At 41.2% G+C, this 20,926-nt stretch overlaps 1 protein-coding gene across 3 annotated transcripts in view; it reads left to right on the plus strand.

Moving 5' to 3' along the window:
* stxbp5a (syntaxin binding protein 5a (tomosyn)) overlaps nucleotides 1-20,926 on the plus strand; it is a 153,664-nt gene that overhangs the window by 80,853 nt on the left and 51,885 nt on the right. For all 3 annotated transcript variants that reach the window (XM_020496957.2, XM_020496958.2, XM_020496960.2), the window contains exons 6-7: nucleotides 14,041-14,104; nucleotides 15,791-15,874. In XM_020496957.2, the coding sequence (XP_020352546.1) occupies nucleotides 14,041-14,104; nucleotides 15,791-15,874 (148 nt within the window). The remainder of the gene's footprint in view (nucleotides 1-14,040; nucleotides 14,105-15,790; nucleotides 15,875-20,926) is intronic.

Raw genomic sequence — 20,926 nt, forward strand, 5'->3', positions numbered from 1 at the left:
ACACCATGGTGCTACCCTACAGAGTGCATCTGAGGCTACTGTAGACCTTCAATGCAAAACAATGTATTTTTATCAATTATTTGGTGACATGATAATGTATTTAGTATAGTTTTATCTAAAAAGGATAACTTTTTTAATGTTTCACTATTTGTATTTGTATGAAATTCACTGAGGATGATGGTCCTCCTCTTCTTCTGAGGAGGAGCCTCCACTGCTAAAGACAGTATCTTACTGAGCATTCACATTCTCTCAAGATGCTGAAAGAAATAAATCATATTTCTCCAATCCTGTTCCAGAGTCCAAATTTTGATAACATTTAGTATACATTTAATGCAAAAAATGCTTAATTTGGCAGGAGTTAATATTAAGGCTATGTGTGAGATGTTATAGACCCATCGTCAGTGTCCACATGTCAGTTTCCATTTAACCCATCTGAACAGTAGGCTACAGTTCCCTTGATGTTCCAAATCTAAATCAAATCAAATGTATTTGTCACATACAGTGGGGAGAACAAGTATTTGATAGACTGCCGATTTTGCAGGTTTTCTTACTTACAAAGCATGTAGAGGTCTGTACTTTTTATCATAGATACACTTCAACTGTGAGAGACGGATTCTAAAACATAATGCAGAAAATCACGTATGATTTTTAAGTAATTAATTTGCATTTAATTGCATGACATAAGTATTTGATCACCTACCAACCAGTAAGAATTCTGTCTCTCACAGACCTTTTTCACAGAGTTTTTCTTTAAGAAGCCCTCCTGTTCCCCACTCATTACCTGTATTAACTGCACCTGTTTGAACTTGTTACCTGTATAAAAGACACCTGTCCACACACTCAATCAAACAGACTCCAACCTCTCCACAATGGCCAAGACCAGAGAGCTGTGTAAGGACATCAGGGATACAATTGTAGACCTGCACAAGTCTGGGATGTGCTACAGGACAATAGGCAAGCAGCTTGGTGAGAAGGCAACAACTGTTGGCGCAATTATTAGAAAATGGCAAAAGTTCAAGACGATGGTCAATCAGCCTCGGTCTGGGGCTCCATGCAAGATCTCACCTCGTGGGGCATCAATGATCATGAGGAAGGTGAGGGATCAGCCCAGAACAACACGGCAAGACCTGGTCAATGACCTGAAGAGAGCTGGGACCACAGTCTCAAAGAAAACCATTAGTAACACACTACGCCGTCATGGATTAAAATCCTGCAGCTCACGCAAGGTCCCCCTGCTCAAGCCAGCGCATGTCCAGGCCCGTCTGAAGTTTGCCAATGACCATCTGGATGATCCAGAGGAGGAATGGGAGAAGGTCATGTGGTCTGATGAGACAAAAATTGAGCTTTTTGGTCTAAACTCCACTCGGCGTGTTTGGATGAAGAAGAAGGATGAGTACAACTCCAAGAACACCATCCCAACTGTGAAGCATGGAGGTGGAAACATCATTCTTTGGGGATGTCTTTCTGCAAAGGGGACAGCACGACTGCACCGTAATGAGGGGAGGATGGATGGGGCCATGTATCGCGAGATCTTGGTCAACAACCTCCTTCCCTCAGTAAGAGCATTGAAGATGGGTCGTGGCTGGGTCCTCCAGCATGACAACAACCTGAAACACACAGCCAGGGCAACTAAGGAGTGGCTCCGTAAGAAGCATCTCAAGGTCCTGGAGTGGCCTAGCCAGTCTCCAGACCTAAACCGAATAGAAAATCGTTGGAGGGAGCTGAAAGTCCGTATTGCCCAGCGACAGCCCCGAAACCTGAAGGATCTGGGGAAGGTCTGTATGGAGGAGTGGGCCAAAATCCTGCAGTGTGTGCAAACCTGGTCAAGAACTACAAGAAACATATGATCTCTGTAATTGCAAAAAAAGGTTTCTGTACCAAATATTAAGTTCTGCTTTTCTGATGTATCAAATACTTATGTCATGCAATAAAATGCAAATGAATTACTTAAAAATCATACAATGTGATTTTCTGGATTTTTGTTTTAGATTCCGTCTCTCACAGTTGAAGTGTACCTATGATAAAAATGACAGCCCTCTACATGCTTTGTAAGTAGAAAAACCGGCCAAATCGGCAGTGTATCAAATACTTGCTCTCCCACTCTATATGTAACAGTTCTGCTTCTGTCCCTCTCCTTGCCCCTACTTGGGCTCAAACAACAGTCACCCTCGACAACAGTCACCCTTGAAGCACCATTACCCATCGCTCCACAAAAGCCGCGGCCCTTGCAGAGCAAGGGGAAACAACCATTTCAAGGTCTCAGAGCCAGTGACGTCACCGATTGAAACACTATTAGAGTGCAACGCGCTAACTAGCTAGCCATTTTACAACGGTTACACTCACCCTCCTTTTTGACCTCCTCTTTTTCCGCAGCAACCAGTGATCCGGATCAACAGCATCAATGTCACAGTGTTCCTTCCGTCCCTCTCCTCGCACTGAACCAGGGACCCTCTGCACACATCAACAACTGCCTCCCTCGAAGCATTGTTACCTATCACTCCACAAAAGCCGCGGCCCTTGCAGAGCAAGGGAAACAACTACTTCAAGGTCTCAGAGTGAGTGACGTCACAGATTGAAACGCTATTAGTGTGCACCCAGCCAACTATCTAGCCATAACACCGGTTACACATACACATGTTTAGCAGATGTTATTGAGGGTTGTAGCGAAATGATTGTGTTTCTAGCTCCAACAGTACAGTAACATCTAACAATTAACAACAATACCGCAATACTCACAACTTAAAAGTAAAAGAATGGAATATATAAATATTAGAATGAGCAATGTCAGACTGGCATAGACTAAAATACAGTAGAATATAATACAGTATACACGTATGAGATTAGTAAAGCAAAAATATGTAGACATTAGTATAGTGGCTAGTGTTCCATTATTAAAGTGACCAGTGATTTCATGTCTATAGGGCAGCAGCATCTAAGGTGCAGGGTTACGTAACCGGGCCTTGTGAGCCTTGTGATGGCTATTTAACAGTCTGATGGCCTTGAGATAGAAGCTGTTTTTCAGTTTCTCGGTGCCCCTGTACTGACCTCACCTTCTGAATGATAGCGTACCAGGCAGTGATACAGCCCGACAGGAGGCACTCAATTGTGCATCTGTAAAAGTTTGTGAGGGTTTTAGGTGCCAAGCCAAATTTCTTCATCCTCCTTGAAGAAGCACTGTTGCACCTCCTTCACACACTAGCTGTGTGGGTGGACCATTTCAGATCGTCAGTGATGTGTATGCCGAGGAACTTGAAGATTTCCATCTGCTCCACTGCGGTCCCATCGTTGTGGATAGGGGCGTGCTCCCTCTGCTGTTTCCTGAAGTCCACGATCAGCTCCTTTGTTTTGTCGACATTGAGTGAGAGATTATTTTAAATTGGGTCTAGAGTGTAAGGTAGAGGGGATATGATCCTTCAATAGCCTCTTCAAAGAACTTCATGATGACAGAAGTGAGTGCTACGGGGCGAGAGTCATCTCTTTGGTAGCAAGCCGCGTCGGTGGCACTGTGTTATCCTCAAAGTGGGCAAAGAAGGTGTTTAGCTTGTCCGGAAGCAAGACGTCTGTGTCCGCGACGAGGCTGATTTTACACCCCCACGTTTCTTCTTCCCGGAGAGTTCTTTGTTCCTGTCTGTGTGATATACTGAGAACTGTATGGACTGGCTGTATGGACAAAGACAGTATATCCTGAGAGAGCCATGTTTCCGTGAAACAGAGTATGTTACAATCCCTGATGTCTCTCTGGAAGGAGATTCTCGCCCTGAACTCATCTACTTTATTATCCAGAGACTGAACATTAGCGAGTAATATACTCGGAAGCGGTGGATGGTGTGCGCGCCTCCTGAGTCAGACTAGAAGTCCACTCCCAATACCTATTCTCCACTGGCAGTGTTTTAGATCAGCCTCTGGAATCAGTTCAGTTGCCATGGGGGGTACAAACAAATCGGGAAATTCGCATTCCCGCTCGTAATGCTGGTGAGTTACCGCCTCTCTGATATACAAATGTTATTTCCGGCTGTATGTAATAACACAAAACATGTCCTGGGCCAATAATTTAATAAATAACATACAAAATAACAAAATACTGCAAAGTTGTTTAGGAGTTAGAAGCAGAGCTGCCCTATCTGTCTGCGCTATCTTGGGACATGTGACACAGGCCTGTTTTAAGTCCGTGTTTTGTGACTGTCGAATTTGTATAGGTCCTCACAATCATCACACATAACACTGCTATCATCCTCATTTACCACTTCACCAAATGTTTTCCAAAAATTACATTTCTGGCCCTCCCTTCTCTTTATTATCAACTCTCCATTTCGCATCTTTTCTCTGATTGAATTAAACTCCGACATTGCCCTTTTTGCATCCTGTGGATTTGATGTAAACTTTTTCTGCCTGGTCCCAAAAGCATTTGGCGATTGACGTGTAGGTCATCTCTTTATTCAACCTGCCTGCCACCCATCCGATATTTAATGACCCTAAACCCGTCCACCCCGTGGATATAACCGTGGGTGTAATTGAATCAATTTCAACACAACTAAATGTGGAAAAAGTCAAGGGGTGCGAATACTTTCTGAAGGCACTGTATACGTGTGTGCGTGTGGCCCATATTCAGTTCTGATGACAACAGAACATCTGCACTTAAAGGCTTTTATGATAAGGGGATATCTGAGAGTGTTTCAGGTGGCACTTTCTCTCTCCCTCTCTCTCCCCCTCTCTTTCTCTCTCGTCTTATTCTGGGCTGCTGGAATGAAGGTTAGATACCTTGACTTCCTTTGTCTTCTCCTATTATCCTCTTTTGATGCTGTCATCAGAGAGGGACAGTGGAGTGGGCGGTTGAAGGGAACAATGAAGATGGCGCTCTTCATATTACACCACCTCAGTATTGCACTGCATAGAGAGAAATACACAAAATCAGAGCACTGAACATTACAGAGTGGAACTGAACACTGTCAAGCAGATTACTAGGAAATACTGCAGCACTCAATACTACAGCAGAACACTGCAGTTCAGTTCTGTTCTAGTTTAGTACACCAAGAACTTCTAGGTAACAGTAAGTTGTGTTCAAGATTAGACTAGGCATAGTGAAGAACAGTACAACCAATTTACCAGACCAAAGAGTATGTGACATACAGTAGTGGGGATAGTGGGGACATTACAAAGCCAGTCATCACCATTCCTGTAGTCATCACATTAAACCAGTCATCGTAGCCCAGCTCAGTTTCCCAGATCAGAATCAGGTGTGGGTGAGGATAGTACAATTTGCCTATTAGCTATCCTCCCTCTCTCACTATCTCTGTGTGGAGAGTATAGCAAAAATGGCTAGCTAGGTTCTGTTCTGTGCTTCAGTGTATGGTAAACATCCCCAGGCCAGGCCCCTGCTATTTAAAGACTGCATTTAGTAACCACACCTCTGGCTCTGGGCCTAGCCTGGAACTACACGGTATGTGTGACTTGTACTGTCTTGTACTGTCACCCACAACGGGGAGGAGGCCAGGTCATGTGTGAATGAGAACATGCAATGGAAAAGGTGTGTGTTATGAGTCATAGTCAGGGATGTGGTCTATAGGGAAAACTATAACAGGAGTAAAGGACAGCCTAAGGCCCACTATGACACACAGTTCATGTTAACACCAGAGGGTGTTCTCTCTCCCGCTTTTCCCTTCCCCCACTTTATTCCTGTCTTTTGCTAACTCTCTGTGTGTGTGTGCCTCACAGGAAGTTGGTGGCACCTTAATTGGGTAGGATGGGCTCGTGGGAATGGCTGGAGTGGAATGAGTGGAACGGTATCAAATACATGTTTCCCATGTGTTTGAAGCCATTCCATTGACTCCGTTCCAGCGATTATAATGAGCCATCCTCCCCTCACCAGCCTCCACTGGTGTGTGTGTATATGAAAATGCATAATTCAGTCAAGACTTACCAATTTCCCTGCATCCTCAGTGTAAGTGTGAGAGAGCCCCATGCAGTCAGGGTTTTCCGCTAGAGGGTAACATCCGGAATTTTGGATGAAAAGCATGCCCAAATGAAACGGCCTGCTACTCGGGCCCAGAAGATATGATGTGCATATAACTGGTAGATTTGGATGGAAAACACTCTAAAGTTTCCAAAACTGTTAAAATAGTGTTTCTGAGTATAACATTTTTGGCAGGCGAAAACCTGAGAAGTAGTTTTCTTTTCAATGCCATTACAGTATCCATTGACTTAGGACTCAATTTGCAGTTCCTATGCCTTCCACTAGATGTCAACAGTCTTTAGAAATTGTTTCAGGCTTGTATTCTTATAAATGAGGGAGTAAGACCAGTCTGAATGAGTGGACCCTGACGTGTCACAGAGCTTTTTCATGCGCGATCCCGAGAGAGTGCATTTCTTGTTTACCTTTTATATTGACAACATTATTGTCCGGTTGAAATATTATATATCATTTAGGCTAAAAACAACCTGAGGATTGAATATAAACATCGTTTGACATGTTTCTATGAACTTTACGGATACAATTAGGATTTTTTTGTCTGCCTGTTTTGACTGCGTTTGAGCCTGTGGATTATTGAAGAAAACGTGCGTTTTTGGATTTAAAGAGACTTTATCGAACAAAAGGAACATTTATAGAGTGAATGAATGTCTTCTGAGTGCAACCATATGAAGATCATCAAAGGTAAGGGATTCATTTTATCTCTATTTCTGAGTTTTGTAACGCTTCTGCTTGGCTGGTTACTGTTTGTAATAATTTGTCAACTGGGCTATGTTCTCAAATAATCGTAAGGTATGCTTTCGCCGTAAAGCATTTTTAAAATCTGATACCGTGGTTGGATTCACAAGAAGTTCATCTTTTAACCTATGTAAAATATGTTTTGTTTCCTGAATTTTTATAATGAGTATTTCTGTATTTGAATTTGGCGCTCTGCAATCTCACTGGATGTTGGCCAGTTGGGACGCTAGCATCCCACACACCCTAGAGAGGCTAATCAGCCAATCCTCTAAGGGACCTAGACGATAGCAAAGCTGACCCACTAGTCCTCACACTCCATTCCACTCATTCTTTCTATCCATTCCCCCTCTCTGACAAAATCTCTTTCTGACTCCTCTTTTTTGTTAGCTCATTGTGATAACTACACCTACAATATACCACTTCCCCAAATACACCTACTGCTAATAGGTAGTCAAAACATATTGTGTTGGCATGTTGCCATCATTGATGGTGGCATGTTGCTAGGGGTGTTAATACCATGTTACCATAGGTCAGGGTGACTGTGTTTTCGCTGTTTCAGTGTTGGATGTTTGTGTGTGTGTGTGTGCGTGTGTGTGTTTTATGTCTACAATGTAGAAAATAGTAAAAATAAAGAAAAACCCTTGAATAAGTAGGTTTGTCCAGACTGCCTGCGCATTATACTCACATCTATCTCACAAGACATCCACAAGATTGTGTCCAAGTAAGTACCTCAGTGGCCTACATGACTGTATTTAGTAAATACTAACATTATTGTGAGTGCTTATACAGGGCTATTTAGGTCTCAAGCTGACAGTATTTTCTGTTTGTTCTTACAGGAGCAGGCTATCCCGAGACTCCCGATACAGACGTTCAGAAACAGACTTGGTCGTTTTTTCTTTAAAGTATTGTTTTATGTAGGATGCTACATTTTTGTCCAGTTGCAATTGGAAGTAGGCATAATTTAAAATATATAAATCAATATATAAATATTTATATAGCCCTTCGTACATCAGCTGATATCTCAAAGTGCTGTACAGAAACCCAGCCTAAAACCCCAAACAGCAAGCAATGCAGGTGGAGAAGCACATTGGCTAGGAAAAACTCCCTAGAAAGGCCAAAACCTAGGAAGAAACCTAGAGAGGAACCAGGTTATGAGGGGTGGCCAGTCCTCTTCTGGCTGTGCCGAGTGGAGATTATAACAGAATATGATTTTTTTTTTTTTTTTTTGTGAAAGATGCTGTTATGCCACAGCCTACCTCAGTCAGTTAAGTTATTTTATATGGCATAGGCTCGGAAGAAATAGACTCAAATTAAGCCCTCTTGTTGTTTGTAAAATCAAATTAAAATGAAGATTATTGTTGAAGTGAATTAATCGACTGATGTAGTTTTTCCCCATCTGTTGCTGTGTGCCACTTGCATAAAAAGTTCGCTATATTTTCAGAACCAGGCGCTGTTCAACTCCTATTGATAGTGCTGCGGTTGCAGCTTTACGTTTCAGCACCACAAAATGGTCCGCTGCCTGCTTTATTAGATAAGTTAAAATTTAACTTTTGCATTATTTAGGTAGGGTAACTTCCTTCTTGGGACATTGCATTTCGGGCTTTTTGCATCTGTCCTATATATTTTTATTAATGTAGATTTTTTTTAATAAAAAAATATTTAAAATAATTTGGGGGGCTTTTGGGGACCAGATAATATTGCTGGTGGGCCAGATTTGTCAGTTGGAGAACCCTAATCTATACAGTAGGCCATAATTGATTTCGGCCCAATAGGCCTGGCATATTCCCATGTTCAAGGAGCGTTCCCTTTTGATTGGGTTACTCTGCAAGTGAGGAGAGGATATTCTCCACTGCTGGCCTGCTCTCCAGGGACCATCGCATGAGCCTGAAGCCATAGACTCACCAAACTACTGTTGCTAAAAATGAATTCAAAGGCAGTAATAAGTAATTTTCCGTTTAATTTGTATTTCATTCTAAGTAAGTCACAGCCTATATGTGCAATTGTTTTGACTATAATGATGAATAGACTATACAATGAAATGTTGTTTAAATACTGAGCGCTTTGTGTCCCTACCAGCCTATTGTTAACGCACTCACAAATGCTTCACAATGTATTTCTTTGTAGGCTATAGCCTTGAAATAATATAGCCTAAATAATACATTTTCATTCAGTCTTAGTCTCCTTGTCTGGCTCCTGACCTATGTAGAGTGTTTATATGCTGTTTATTATGACATGTAGCCTATTTGAAACGATGTGCACTTCTTACATTCACCGTTTTCATGTTTATTCAATAATATTCATTATAATCATATGGTTTGGTTTCAATACTTCAAAAACAAATGGTCTTTGTGGTCACAAAAGTAAATGGGTGTTGGTTCAATTGTGATTTTAATGAATGGGGCAAATTTGGAGCGTCAGTATGTTTTCCTGTGAGCACACAGCAGTTTTAGGAGCGGTTGGAAAGGACATGAAGCAGGAGCAGTGGGCAAGCACCACTCCAACGAGCAGGATTTCCAACCACTCAAATCAACTCACATACTCTGGTGTGTGTTTTGTGTATGTGTATGGTTATGCATGCATGCTGATACTATCCACTTGTGATACACACCACAGGTGGTTGATGGTCTTTGACAGTGTTTGTGTGTATGATATCCGCTATGGGACATTGGGTTTGATGGCCTAAATATGGTCTGTGGGTATTGCATATGTGTGTGTGAATGTGATGCATGCTAAAGTGAATGCCATCCATATAGAAGTCAGATTCCACTGCAGGCTCTATCCATTATGAGAGAAGTATGGGGTGTGGAATTCAGGCCTCTACATCTTGTCATTCATTTTCACACTCTTGCACAGATACAGATGTAGAGGATGAGGAGAAAGCGAGAGAAGGCTGAGGAGGAGGCTTTGAGAGCTGGGCATCTTTTTATGACATGCTTTATTTGAATTAAGTGCACAGAATTATACCTGGCAGGAGCGGCTTCAATGAAGGAACTTTGAATGTCCTTTGAGCTAGCAAGCTAACAAGCTTAAGCTAGCAAGCTAACAAGCTTGTCTGTACAGAGTAGCACCAGAATAAAAAACACATTTGACCTTTTTGTAGTTAATAAATCCAACTAGGCCTACACTGTGGTATCCTTAACTAGCATTGAAAAAATTGAATCAAAAATCTATCTCTCTATCTTCTGAATCACTCTGGTAACATCAGTATAGTAGTTAATGCTTCGGAGGGGGGAGGTAGCCTTAACATGCACACACACTGGCAAAGATTTTCAGCTTACTGGCAGACACTGGCATACGTTTCTGAGTGACACAGTGATGGCTTTGCATAGGCGTTAGTTGCATTTTTTTTGTGGGACTTGAAAAAAATGTCTGGAACAACAACAAAAAAGCGGTTCCCATGCTTTTAAAATAATGTTTATAAAGTATATGGATCACTTTCGTTCCCGGTTTCGTTTCTGTTCCTTGAGAAATGTAACTATTTTCCGGTTTTCAGTTCTATTCCGTGAACTGCTTCCAACCCCTTCATGTAAGCATCAGTTTTAGTTTATAAATATCCTCTGAATACCCAATGCACTTTTCTCCTCATTATATTTTGCCCTATAAGACTAATTAAACCCTTGCTCACCAGAATATTGCCAGAAATTGATAGAAGGAATACTTCAATCTAGTTGACATCGGTAAAGTTTCCTTTGTCATCTTCTTCTGTTGAAAATTTCCAAATTACTTTAATTTGTAAGGAAATACAAAAAAAAATGTGTGAAAGCAACCCAACATGTTTCTGATAAGATTTCAATTTGGTTTGGATGCATATTTTATGTGGTTGAAACACGATCAGCTTTTATGACGCTAATGAAGATAGCACCTCCACTCCAGTTCCCAAGTAAACATTTTGCCTACATTTGGTGTATCATTTTACAGCAAGAAATGCTTAGTTCTGGAGGAGTTAATATTAAGGCAATGTGTGAGAGTTTATAGACCTACAGTAAGTTTCCAGGTTTTAGTTTCGATCTAACCCACCTGAACAGTAGGCTACAGTTCCCTTGACGTGCCATAGGCCTATTTAAAATCCCCATCTTGTGACTGTCGAATGTGTATAGCGCCTCACAATCATCACACATAACACAGCCCGGCACTGCCATCATCCTCATTTACCACTCCACCAAATCTTTCCCAATCTACATTTCTGGCCCTCCCTTCTCTTTATGTTCAACTCTCCATTTTGCAGCTTTTCTCTTCCTGAATAAAACTTTGACATTGGCATTTTTGCCTCCGTGTATTGACGTTAACTTTTCTTCCTGTTCCCAAAAGCATTTGGCGATTGGCGTGTAGGCTACTTGGCGCTTGTACATTTAGACCTTGAGGCTTAGGTTTACGCACTAATGCCAGATAGCCTAAAATAATGAAAGAAAAACCTCAAGAAGCCTATAGATATAAATCACACTTTTTTCATTCAACCCATTTAATGACCCTAAACCCATCCATCCCGTGGATATAACCGCGGGGTCTGCGGGGTCTGAGTCAACCCGCACATCACTTTGTGTGTGTGTGTGTGTGCTTGCCTCTGTGTGGGTGCTGTATGTTTTCAGGAGGCTGTCTGCACTCTGCCCATCCTGCCTCTGTTGCCATGGTGATCCCTTCTCCAAAACCTTGCCCTTTCCTGTGTGTATGTTTGTGTGCACGTGTGCGTGTGCATGTGTGTGCAGCAGGGAATGGGTTGGTTTTTAAATAACAGTGAGACAGTGGCGAGGGGTATTAGATAAATAAACAACTCCAGCTGCAGTAACACTAAGGTAATAACAGTATTAGGTTAACACTGCTGAATATAGACCCGGGCAGCTATGGGTTTTGTCCTTATTCTCCTAGTCATAGCTTCCTTTCCTCTCTTCATCCTCTATGTTAGCCGTGATGTCCGTCTTAGGCCTGGGTGAAGAGGGGTTAGATTGATAGATGCTATTGTTACTGCCATTGACATAAGGAGAGGAGAGAGGACAGAGAGAGAGAGCTAAATGTGTATTCTCATAGAGAGAGGGGGAGGCAGGGAGATGGAGACTGAGATGGAGATACAGAGAGAGAGAGACACACACACACTGTGGGCAAGCGGGGAGCTACAAAGGAAGTAGCAGGACCATGGTCAGCTCCAGAGGGCTAGAGAGGCCAAGGTCAGTCAGCCCAATGGGCAGCTCTACAGTCACCAACTGGGGCTGGGGATTCAACACCAATATTACCCAGTCCAGATTCTGCAACCAATTGGCACCTGGAATAGGTCCCACCTGTCCCTCATTACCCCAAATGGGTATAAGTAGAGGTGCAGTCACTCGGGCGCTTGGGCAGACAGGCAGAGGGTACATCTAGACTTCAGAAGAACCAGAGTGAATATGATAAGCACCTCGATCCAACAACAAAGAAGATTCTAGGCAATGTTTGACTCACCAAAAGTCGGAAGTTTACATACACTTTTCAACCACTCCAAAAATGTATTGTTAACAAACTATAGTTTTGGCTAGTTAGTTAGGACATCTACTTTGTTCATGACACAAGTAATTTTTTCAAGAATTGTTTACAGACAGATTATTTCACTTATAACTCACTGTATCACAATTCCAATGGGTCAGAAGTTTAAATACACTAAGTTGACTGTGCCTTTAAACAGCTTGGAAAATTCCAGAAAATGATGTCATGGCGTTAGAAGCTTCTGATAGGCTAATTGACATCATTTGAGTCAATTAGAGGTGTACCTCTGGATGTATTTCAAGGCCTACCTCTTTGTTTGACATCATGGAAAAATCTAAAGAAATCAGCCAAGACCTCAGAAAAAAATTGTAGACCTCTACAAGTCTGGTTCATCTTCATCAGAAGAAACTCCCAGGAATCCCAGTTCGACAATAAATTACTGATTCGTTCCATAAAGTTCCATAAAGTCCATCATTTATGTCCAAATAGCCACGTTGTTAAGCGTGTTAAGCCCAGTAATCCATCTTCATGAGGAGCAAGCACTTCATCCAGACAAAAACTTGAAAAGTTCTGTTACAGGTCATAGAAACAAGTCAAACGATGTATGGAATCAATATTTAGAATGTTTTTAACATAAAACATCAATAAGCTTCCAACGGGAGAATTCCTATGTCTGAAGAAAAGCACTGGAACGAGAGGTAACTCTGTCGGGAGCGCGCGTCACGAGCCTGAGACACTCTTTCCTATCCAATACTAATAATAATATGCATATATTAGCACCTGGGACAGAGTAGGAGGCAGTTCACTCTGGGCATGCTTTTCATCCAAAAGTGAAAATGCTGCCCCCTATCCCTAAAAGGATAAACACCATGTTTTTTTAATATAGCCCTTCGTACATCAGCTGATATCTCAAAATGCTGTACAGAAACCCAGCCTAAAACCCCAAACAGCAAGCAATGCAGGTGTAGAAGCACAGTGGCTAGGAAAAACTCCCTAGAAAGGCCAAAACCTAGGAAGAAACCTAGAGAGGAACCAGGCTATGTGGGCTGGCCAGTCCTCTTCTGGCTGTGCCGGGTGGAGATTATAACAGAACATGGCCAAGATGTTCAAATGTTCATAAATGACCAGCATGGTCGAATAATACTAGGGTTAAATTTCAGGAATTGTGAAAAACTGAGTTTAAATGTATTTGGCTAAGGTGTATGTAAACTTCCGACTTCAACTGCATCTCTCTCTTCATTTTATTGTCCCCCAAAGGAAGAGGATCCATGCTGCGTCCCATGCAGCACGTCATCCCGCTCAAGTTGAGAGCAAGGGGTTGAAGCCCCGGACTCATCTCTCTCGCTCTCTTTTGTTCATTAACACAGGCGGTCCGAGGAGCCCCCACGCCGGACGCAGAGTGACCCACCCGTTACCTGAGAGGCCTTTCCATTGTATTTCTCCCCTCCCCATTCCCCACAACCTTAATTAAAGAACAACTTTGGTTAGAGCACCGCAAAACGGTCTCCCGCTGTCTTATTTTATTGTGAGTTTCACCTCTGACTCCCCTAGGCTGCCACAACACTCAGAGGGGACTGACAGCCATCCATCTATCCTGTCAGTAAGCTCTTGTCTTTGAAAGAGGACTCTCAGGGCTTCAGCAGTTAGCCCTGTCCTTCCCAATGCTCTGTTTTAAAGGGACTAAGTTCCTTTAGATGCTCTAAGCTAAATGAATGTCCTCTGTCCAAGGTGATCTACATGATGTGTGTGAACTCTGCACACGTAATACTACCTCACCTGTCTGATGTATATGACTTCCCTTTGATGCTACTGAAGTGAATGTCATTTCTCACCTCTCTTTTCTTCTTATTTGCGCTCTCTCTTCCTTTTCTCTTCCTCTCTATCAGATCCTCCAAGGCCCACCCAGGTCCTGTGGTCCACATAAGTGACAACCCCATGGATGAGGGAAAGGTATAGAGTGTCTCTCTGCCCACATATTGTGTACATTACATCTACGTGTGTGTATCGTTCCTTGTTGTTAATGTTGAAGAGTGTGCCATGCCCCCCGCCATCAATGAGACTGCAGACAGGCAGAAAGTCAGAGAGAAAGTCAGTCATGTGGGTGATGTTATAAAACATTATAGGTTTAGTCTTTATAAAACATTATAGGTTTAGTCTTTATAAAACATTATAGGTTTAGTCTTTATAAAACATTATAGGTTTAGCCTTTATAAAACATTATAGGTTTAGTCTTTATAAAACATTATAGGTTTAGTCTTTATAAAACATTATAGGTTTAGTCTTTATAAAACATTATAGGTTTAGTCTTTATAAAACATTATAGGTTTAGTCTTTATAAAACATTATAGGTTTAGCCTTTATAAAACATTATAGGTTTAGCCTTTATGAAACATTAGAGGTTTAGCCTTTATGAAACATTAGAGGTTTAGCCTTTATGAAACATTAGAGGTTTAGCCTTTATGAAACATTAGAGGTTTAGCCTTTATGAAACATTAGAGGTTTAGCCTTTATGAAACATTAGAGGTTTAGCCTTTATGAAACATTAGAGGTTTAGCCTTTATGAAACATTAGAGGTTTAGCCTTTATGAAACATTAGAGGTTTAGCCTTTATGAAACATTAGAGGTTTAGCCTTTATGAAACATTAGAGGTTTAGCCTTTATGAAACATTAGAGGTTTAGCCTTTATGAAACATTAGAGGTTTAGCCTTTATGAACATTAGAGGTTTAGCCTTTATGAAACATTAGAGGTTTAGCCTTTATGAAACATTAGAGGTTTAGTCTTTATAAAACATTATAGGTTTAGCCTTTATGAAACATTAGAGGTTTAGCCTTTATGAAACATTAGAGGTTTAGCCTTTATGAAACATTAGAGGTTTAGCCTTTATGAAACATTAGAGGTTTAGCCTTTATGAAACATTAGAGGTTTAGCCTTTATGAAACATTAGAGGTTTAGCCTTTATGAAACATTAGAGGTTTAGCCTTTATGAAACATTAGAGGTTTAGCCTTTATGAAACATTAGAGGTTTAGCCTTTATGAAACATTAGAGGTTTAGCCTTTATGAAACATTAGAGGTTTAGCCTTTATGAAACATTAGAGGTTTAGCCTTTATGAAACATTAGAGGTTTAGCCTTTATGAAACATTATAGCTAGCTGGATCATTATTTATATTTTATTTGAAAACACAAATAATTGCTTTTGATAGATGAATGACTTGTGAGCCACAGTTGTTCACATGTTTGTCTATCAATTACCTGTGTTTTTGTACTCATGGTACAAGAGGAGCTAAGTTCTAAAGAATAACATAAATAATGATTTATCATTTGATTTAATTGAAAAGAGTCCATTGTTTGCAATACGTTGATAATATCAACTTTAGAGTGGGGGAGGCATGGTTTGGTTAACCGATATCAATAAAACATTTAACAAAATGCACTTATTTTTCTTGTAGTTGGTTTAAAACCAAGGTCAAAAGGCGACTCCTATAAGCTGTGAATCCTGTATGCATTGTCTTTCATCCCCCCCCATCCCACCACAGCCTGCCGTGTGAATGTTGAGCATATTATTCCTTCTCTGACGTGGGTCATCTTCTCACCGGGGCCAAATCTCACTAGCTGCCTGTCACTTTTTCATTCCAGCTTATAATTGGATATGAGTCTGGGATCGTGGTCTTGTGGGATCTGAAATCAAAGAAGGCAGACTACCGGTACACTTATGACGAGGTAGGCACCATCTCCCACAATGCCTTTCAGTGCCTCTCTTCCATTGATCTGGGGAATGCATGAAAATACTAGAAGAGGAATCAAATATTAATTAACTGCTTTGTATAAATAGATGTGTGCTGTATATACAGTATGTGTGTGTTTGTTTGTGTGTGCGTGTACTGTGTGTGTACTGTGTGCTTGTATGCCATATACATTGTTTGCCTTTGAGAGATTACATCAAATGGCTTTAGAGTCTGTGGAGGACTAGAGATGTAGTGGAGGCATGTACCTACTCTGATACCTACTCTACACCCACACAGGTACACACACAAACACACACACACACACACACACACACACGTTAATACCTACTCGACATACACCAACACTCGTCTCAGCCGTCTGTGTTGTTGTGTGGGTCTGATGTGACATGTTCATCAGTGATCTAAGCCGCTCAGCGCTGGAGAGAAGAGAAGGCTTGTCTTGGCTCACCGCAGGCTCATTTTAGGAAATGGAAAAGGACGTCTCTGTCTCACATCACTGTGGGATATAAAATAGTGATTCTTGGCATAGAAAATTCTGAGTCTGTGTGATGGTTTGAAGTGTTATATTGGGTTTTGTCAGCTGATATTGGTGTTTGTCTGTACCTGTACCCATACTGAGTTACAAGAGATGGGGAAACCAATACTACAGTAGGCTACACACAGTGTGTAGTCTCTTTTAGAACCACAGACGCCCTGCTGTCTCTCCTGTGGCCCTCATTTTGTACTATAGAGGGTCGGCCATTTGTGAAAAGTATTATTTTACTTGTTTCTCCGAGGCAACATCCTTTTCTCACACACAATATCATTCATTTCTTGGTTGTATCTCATCTCCAGCCTCATAATACTCAAGTTTAAGAACACGTCAGAAACCCTGATGCCCAAACTTGCAGTAGAGGTTTATTAAGTGGATTGAGTGGTTTTTACAAAGACACACACAGAGACAGAGTCAGGCTTACAGTAATGAGTTTATGTGAAGACCCGTTCTTCTGTTCACCTCATTGACAGTGTTGTGGCACCGTAAACCCTCTACGATAAAAAGACTCCACAAGCAAAACATGCCCCTGTGTTGACTCCCTGCTGAAGCGAATGCTTCCCCTTTCTTGTGCTTTCTGTCTGCTTTTCTCTCCTCTCCTCTCTGCTTCTCTCTCTCTCTCTCTCTCTCTCTCTCTCTCTCTCTCTCTCTCTCTCTCTCTCTCTTTCTGTTGTTCTGTCAGTCTCTCAATTCAATTCAATTTGCTTTATTGGCAAGCTTACTTTGGATATTTACAATATTAAGATCATAAGAATCAAAATTGTCAACGGGACAACAGTAACAACAATAAACAAGAGTCAAAATAACCATACATTGAACAATAACAATAAGCATACAATAGAGGACATGTGCAGGTTGATTGGTCTGTCAGACACTGTCCCTCATCTTATCGCAGGCAGCAATGTAGTGCGCTGCCAACCCACAGTTCTCTGCGTCCTCGCCCAACAGGATGGTTAGCCTATTCTCATCAGAGAGGTCTTTGAAACCTGGTTTTATATTTTTTATATTTTGTCAGGAAATGCAGCTCTGTCTCAGGTTCTGCTGTGGTGCCGTGGTTGCACAGCCTTACCTCTACTTGGAGCCAGGTTTTCCTGTGTCTACCCTTCTCAATGGCAAGGCTGTGCTCACTGAGCCCGTACTTTGTCAAGGTTTTTCTAAGGTTTTGATCAGTAACCATGGCCAAATAGTTAGCCATGGTGTACTGTCGATTTAGGGCTAGATAGCACTGCATTTTGCTTTGTGCTTGTACTTGTGTTTCCCAATAAGCAATGTAGTTTTGTTTTAATTGTGTAATTAGTTTTATTCTGATTGATTGGATGTTCTGGCCCTGTGGCTTCAGTGTGTTAGTAGAACAGGTTTGTGAACTCAGCCCCAGAACCAGCTGGACGCATACAGGGCTTGGTAATGATATGAGAGGGGGTCACTGTATTTTAGATGTTTCCAAAACTTAATAGCTCTTTTTTGAGTTTTTATTATTAGTGGATATTGGCCTAATTCTGCCCTGCATGCATTGTTTGTAGTTTTCCTCTGGACATGTAGGACAATCTTACAGAACTCTGCATGCAGGGTTTCAATGGGGTGTTTGTCCCATTTGATGAAATCTTGTTTTGCAGGTGGACCCCACAACTCGCTGGCATAAAATGCAATTGGTTCAATGACACATTAAATTAGTTTTAGCCAAATTTTAATAGGTATTTAAAATTGAATGAGTTTTTTAATGGCGAAGAATGCCCTGTGTGCTTTCTCTCTCAGTTCATTCACTGCATCATTATGGTGTCCAGTTGAGCTTATTTTTAAACCTAAGTAATTGTAGTGTGTGCACTACTCTATATATTTTGTACCAATAGAGAACTTTGGTCTAATTCCCTGAGATCTGGATATTCTCTGGAAAATCATTATTTTAGTCTTTATTTTAATTTTAGAGCCCAGGTCTGGCAGTACTGCTCTAGCAGGTCCAGGCTCTGCTGTAGGCCATGTGCTGTGGGTGACAGCAGGCATAGGTAATCTCCGAAGAGTAGGCATTTAATCTCTGAATTGTGGAGACTAACATTAGGGGCTGAGGATTTTTCTAGAATAGTGGCCAATTCGTTGATGTAAATATTGAAGAGTGCAGGGCTCAGATTGCAACCCTGGCGAAGGCCCCGCCCTGGTTAAAGAATTATGTAATTTTTTTGCCAATTTTAATGATGCACGTATTGCCAGTATACATTGATTTAATTATGTCATATGTTTTACCCCCTACACCACTCTTAATAACTTTGTAGAACAGTCATGTATGCCAAATAGAATCAAATGCTTTTTTGAAGTCGATAAAGCAAGCGTATATTTTGGTATTATTTTGTTGGACATGTTTATCTATCAGGGCGTGTAGGGTGTAAATATGATCAGTCATGCAATGTTTTGGTATAAATCCAATTTGGCTTTTACTCAAGACATTGTGCTTATTAAGGAAGTTTAGAACTCTTACATTTATAATACTACAGAAAACCTTCCCCAGGTTACTGTTCACACAAATGCCTCTGTAATTGTTAGGGTCAAATTTGCCTCCGTTCTTAAAGACTGGGGTTATGAGTCCTTGATTCCAGATAACCTACACTTTTATATTAAACAGTTTTAATATAGGCAATTGAAATTTTGCCTTAGTGAGTTTGTGCATCTCATTTAGGATGCCATCAGGTCCACATGCTTTTTTACATTTGAGGGCCTGAAGTTTCTTATAGAGCTCCTGGTCAGTAATTGGGGAGTCCAGTGGATTTTGATTGTCCTTTATAGCTTTTTCTAATCCATTCAACTTTTCATGAATTTGCCATTGCTCTGCGTTTGTGTCAATTTGAACGGTGTTGTAGAGTGTTTTAAAATGGGTTGTCCATATGTCACCATTTTGTATAATTTAGCTAATTCCTGTTGTTTAGATTTTGGGGGGGATTTTCCAATTTTGCCAGAGGTTGTTTGTTTATGGATTCCTCAATTAGCATCAGCTGCTTGCTGTTGTACTCTGCTTTTTTTGTTTCTGAGGGTACGTTTATAGAGTTTTTAAGTCTCACAGTAATGAAGGCCTAATTCACCATTATTTGGGATAGTGTTGGATAGTGTTCTAAGTTTGTTCCTTATAATTTGACAATCTGCATCAAACCAGGTGTCATATGTGTTCTTTTTTGTTTTGTTTGTATCAATTTCAGTTGTGCTTCTTTTGCCATTTGCCTGAATATATAGTTGATGTTTTTTACTGCTAGATTGATGCATTCTTTAATGTGAGTGAATGTGGTATCCAGAAAGTTATCTAAGACTGTTTGGATATTTTGGTTTCAGGTTGCTTTCTGGTATTCTTCTGTGCTGTTTTGGGCCCATCTGTATGAATTTCTGATGTTGTACAGCTTACTGGGCTGTGAATGTGTGGTTGTTTCATGTCTGTTCTTTTGAGGAACAACGTAATTTGGCTGTGATCAGACAGAGGTGTTAGTGGCTTGACAGTGAATGAGCTGAGAGAGAAAGGGTCAATGTCTGTAATCATATAGTCTACTGTGCTGTGGCCAAGAGGTGAGCAGTAGGTGAATCTCCCCAAAGAGTCCCTCCGTAACCTACCATTGACAAAATACAGACCCAGGCTTCTACGGAGCTGCAACAGTTCCCTTCTGTTTTTGTTGATGGTGCTGTCACTGTTGTTTCTATGGGGAAGATTAAGGCAGTTAGAAACTATATGGCCTGTATAAAGCTGTCCCCTCGTGTGGTCGTTATATCAGGTAGTGTTCCTGTGTGTGCGCATTTGTGTCCCCACAGATGAGCACATCTCCCTGGGCCTGGAAATGGCACATTTGTCCTCAAGGGTGGGGAAGCTCTCCTCTGAGTAATATGGGGATTCTGAGGGGGGGGATATATATTGCGCAAAGGAACACATCTTTTTCTGTCAGTACAAGTTATTTTTTCAGTTTGAACCAAATGTGATATTTACCAATTTTGAGGGGATCAATTAGATTTTGTAGTTCGGATTTGTACCAAATGATCAGTCCTCCAGAGTCTCTGCCTCTATTGACAGAGCTGTATAAAGCTGTCCCCTCGTGTGGTCGTTATATCAGGTAGTGTTCCTGTGTGTGCGCATTTGTGTCCCCACAGATGAGCACATCTCCCTGGGCCTGGAAATGACACATTTGTCCTCAAGGGTGGGGAAGCTCTCCTCTGAGTAATATGGGGATTCTGAGGGGGGGATATATATTGCGCAAAGGAACACATCTTTTTCTGTCAGGACAAGTTATTTTTTCAGTTTGAACCAAATGTGATATTTACCAATTTTGAGGGGATCAATTAGATTTTGTAGTTCGGATTTGTACCAAATGATCAGTCCTCCAGAGTCTCTGCCTCTATTGACAGAGCTGTGTTTCTGTGATGACACAATTGCCTTTCTGTAGCCTGTGGGACAGTGAGTGACAGTGTCTGCCTTTACACCATGTCTCCTGCAGAATGATGACGTCAACATCTTTAAGATTTTTATTGAACTCC

The sequence above is a fragment of the Oncorhynchus kisutch genome, linkage group LG12 (genome assembly GCF_002021735.2).
Source record: "Oncorhynchus kisutch isolate 150728-3 linkage group LG12, Okis_V2, whole genome shotgun sequence".
In the NCBI taxonomy this organism is placed as follows: Eukaryota; Metazoa; Chordata; class Actinopteri; order Salmoniformes; family Salmonidae; genus Oncorhynchus; species Oncorhynchus kisutch.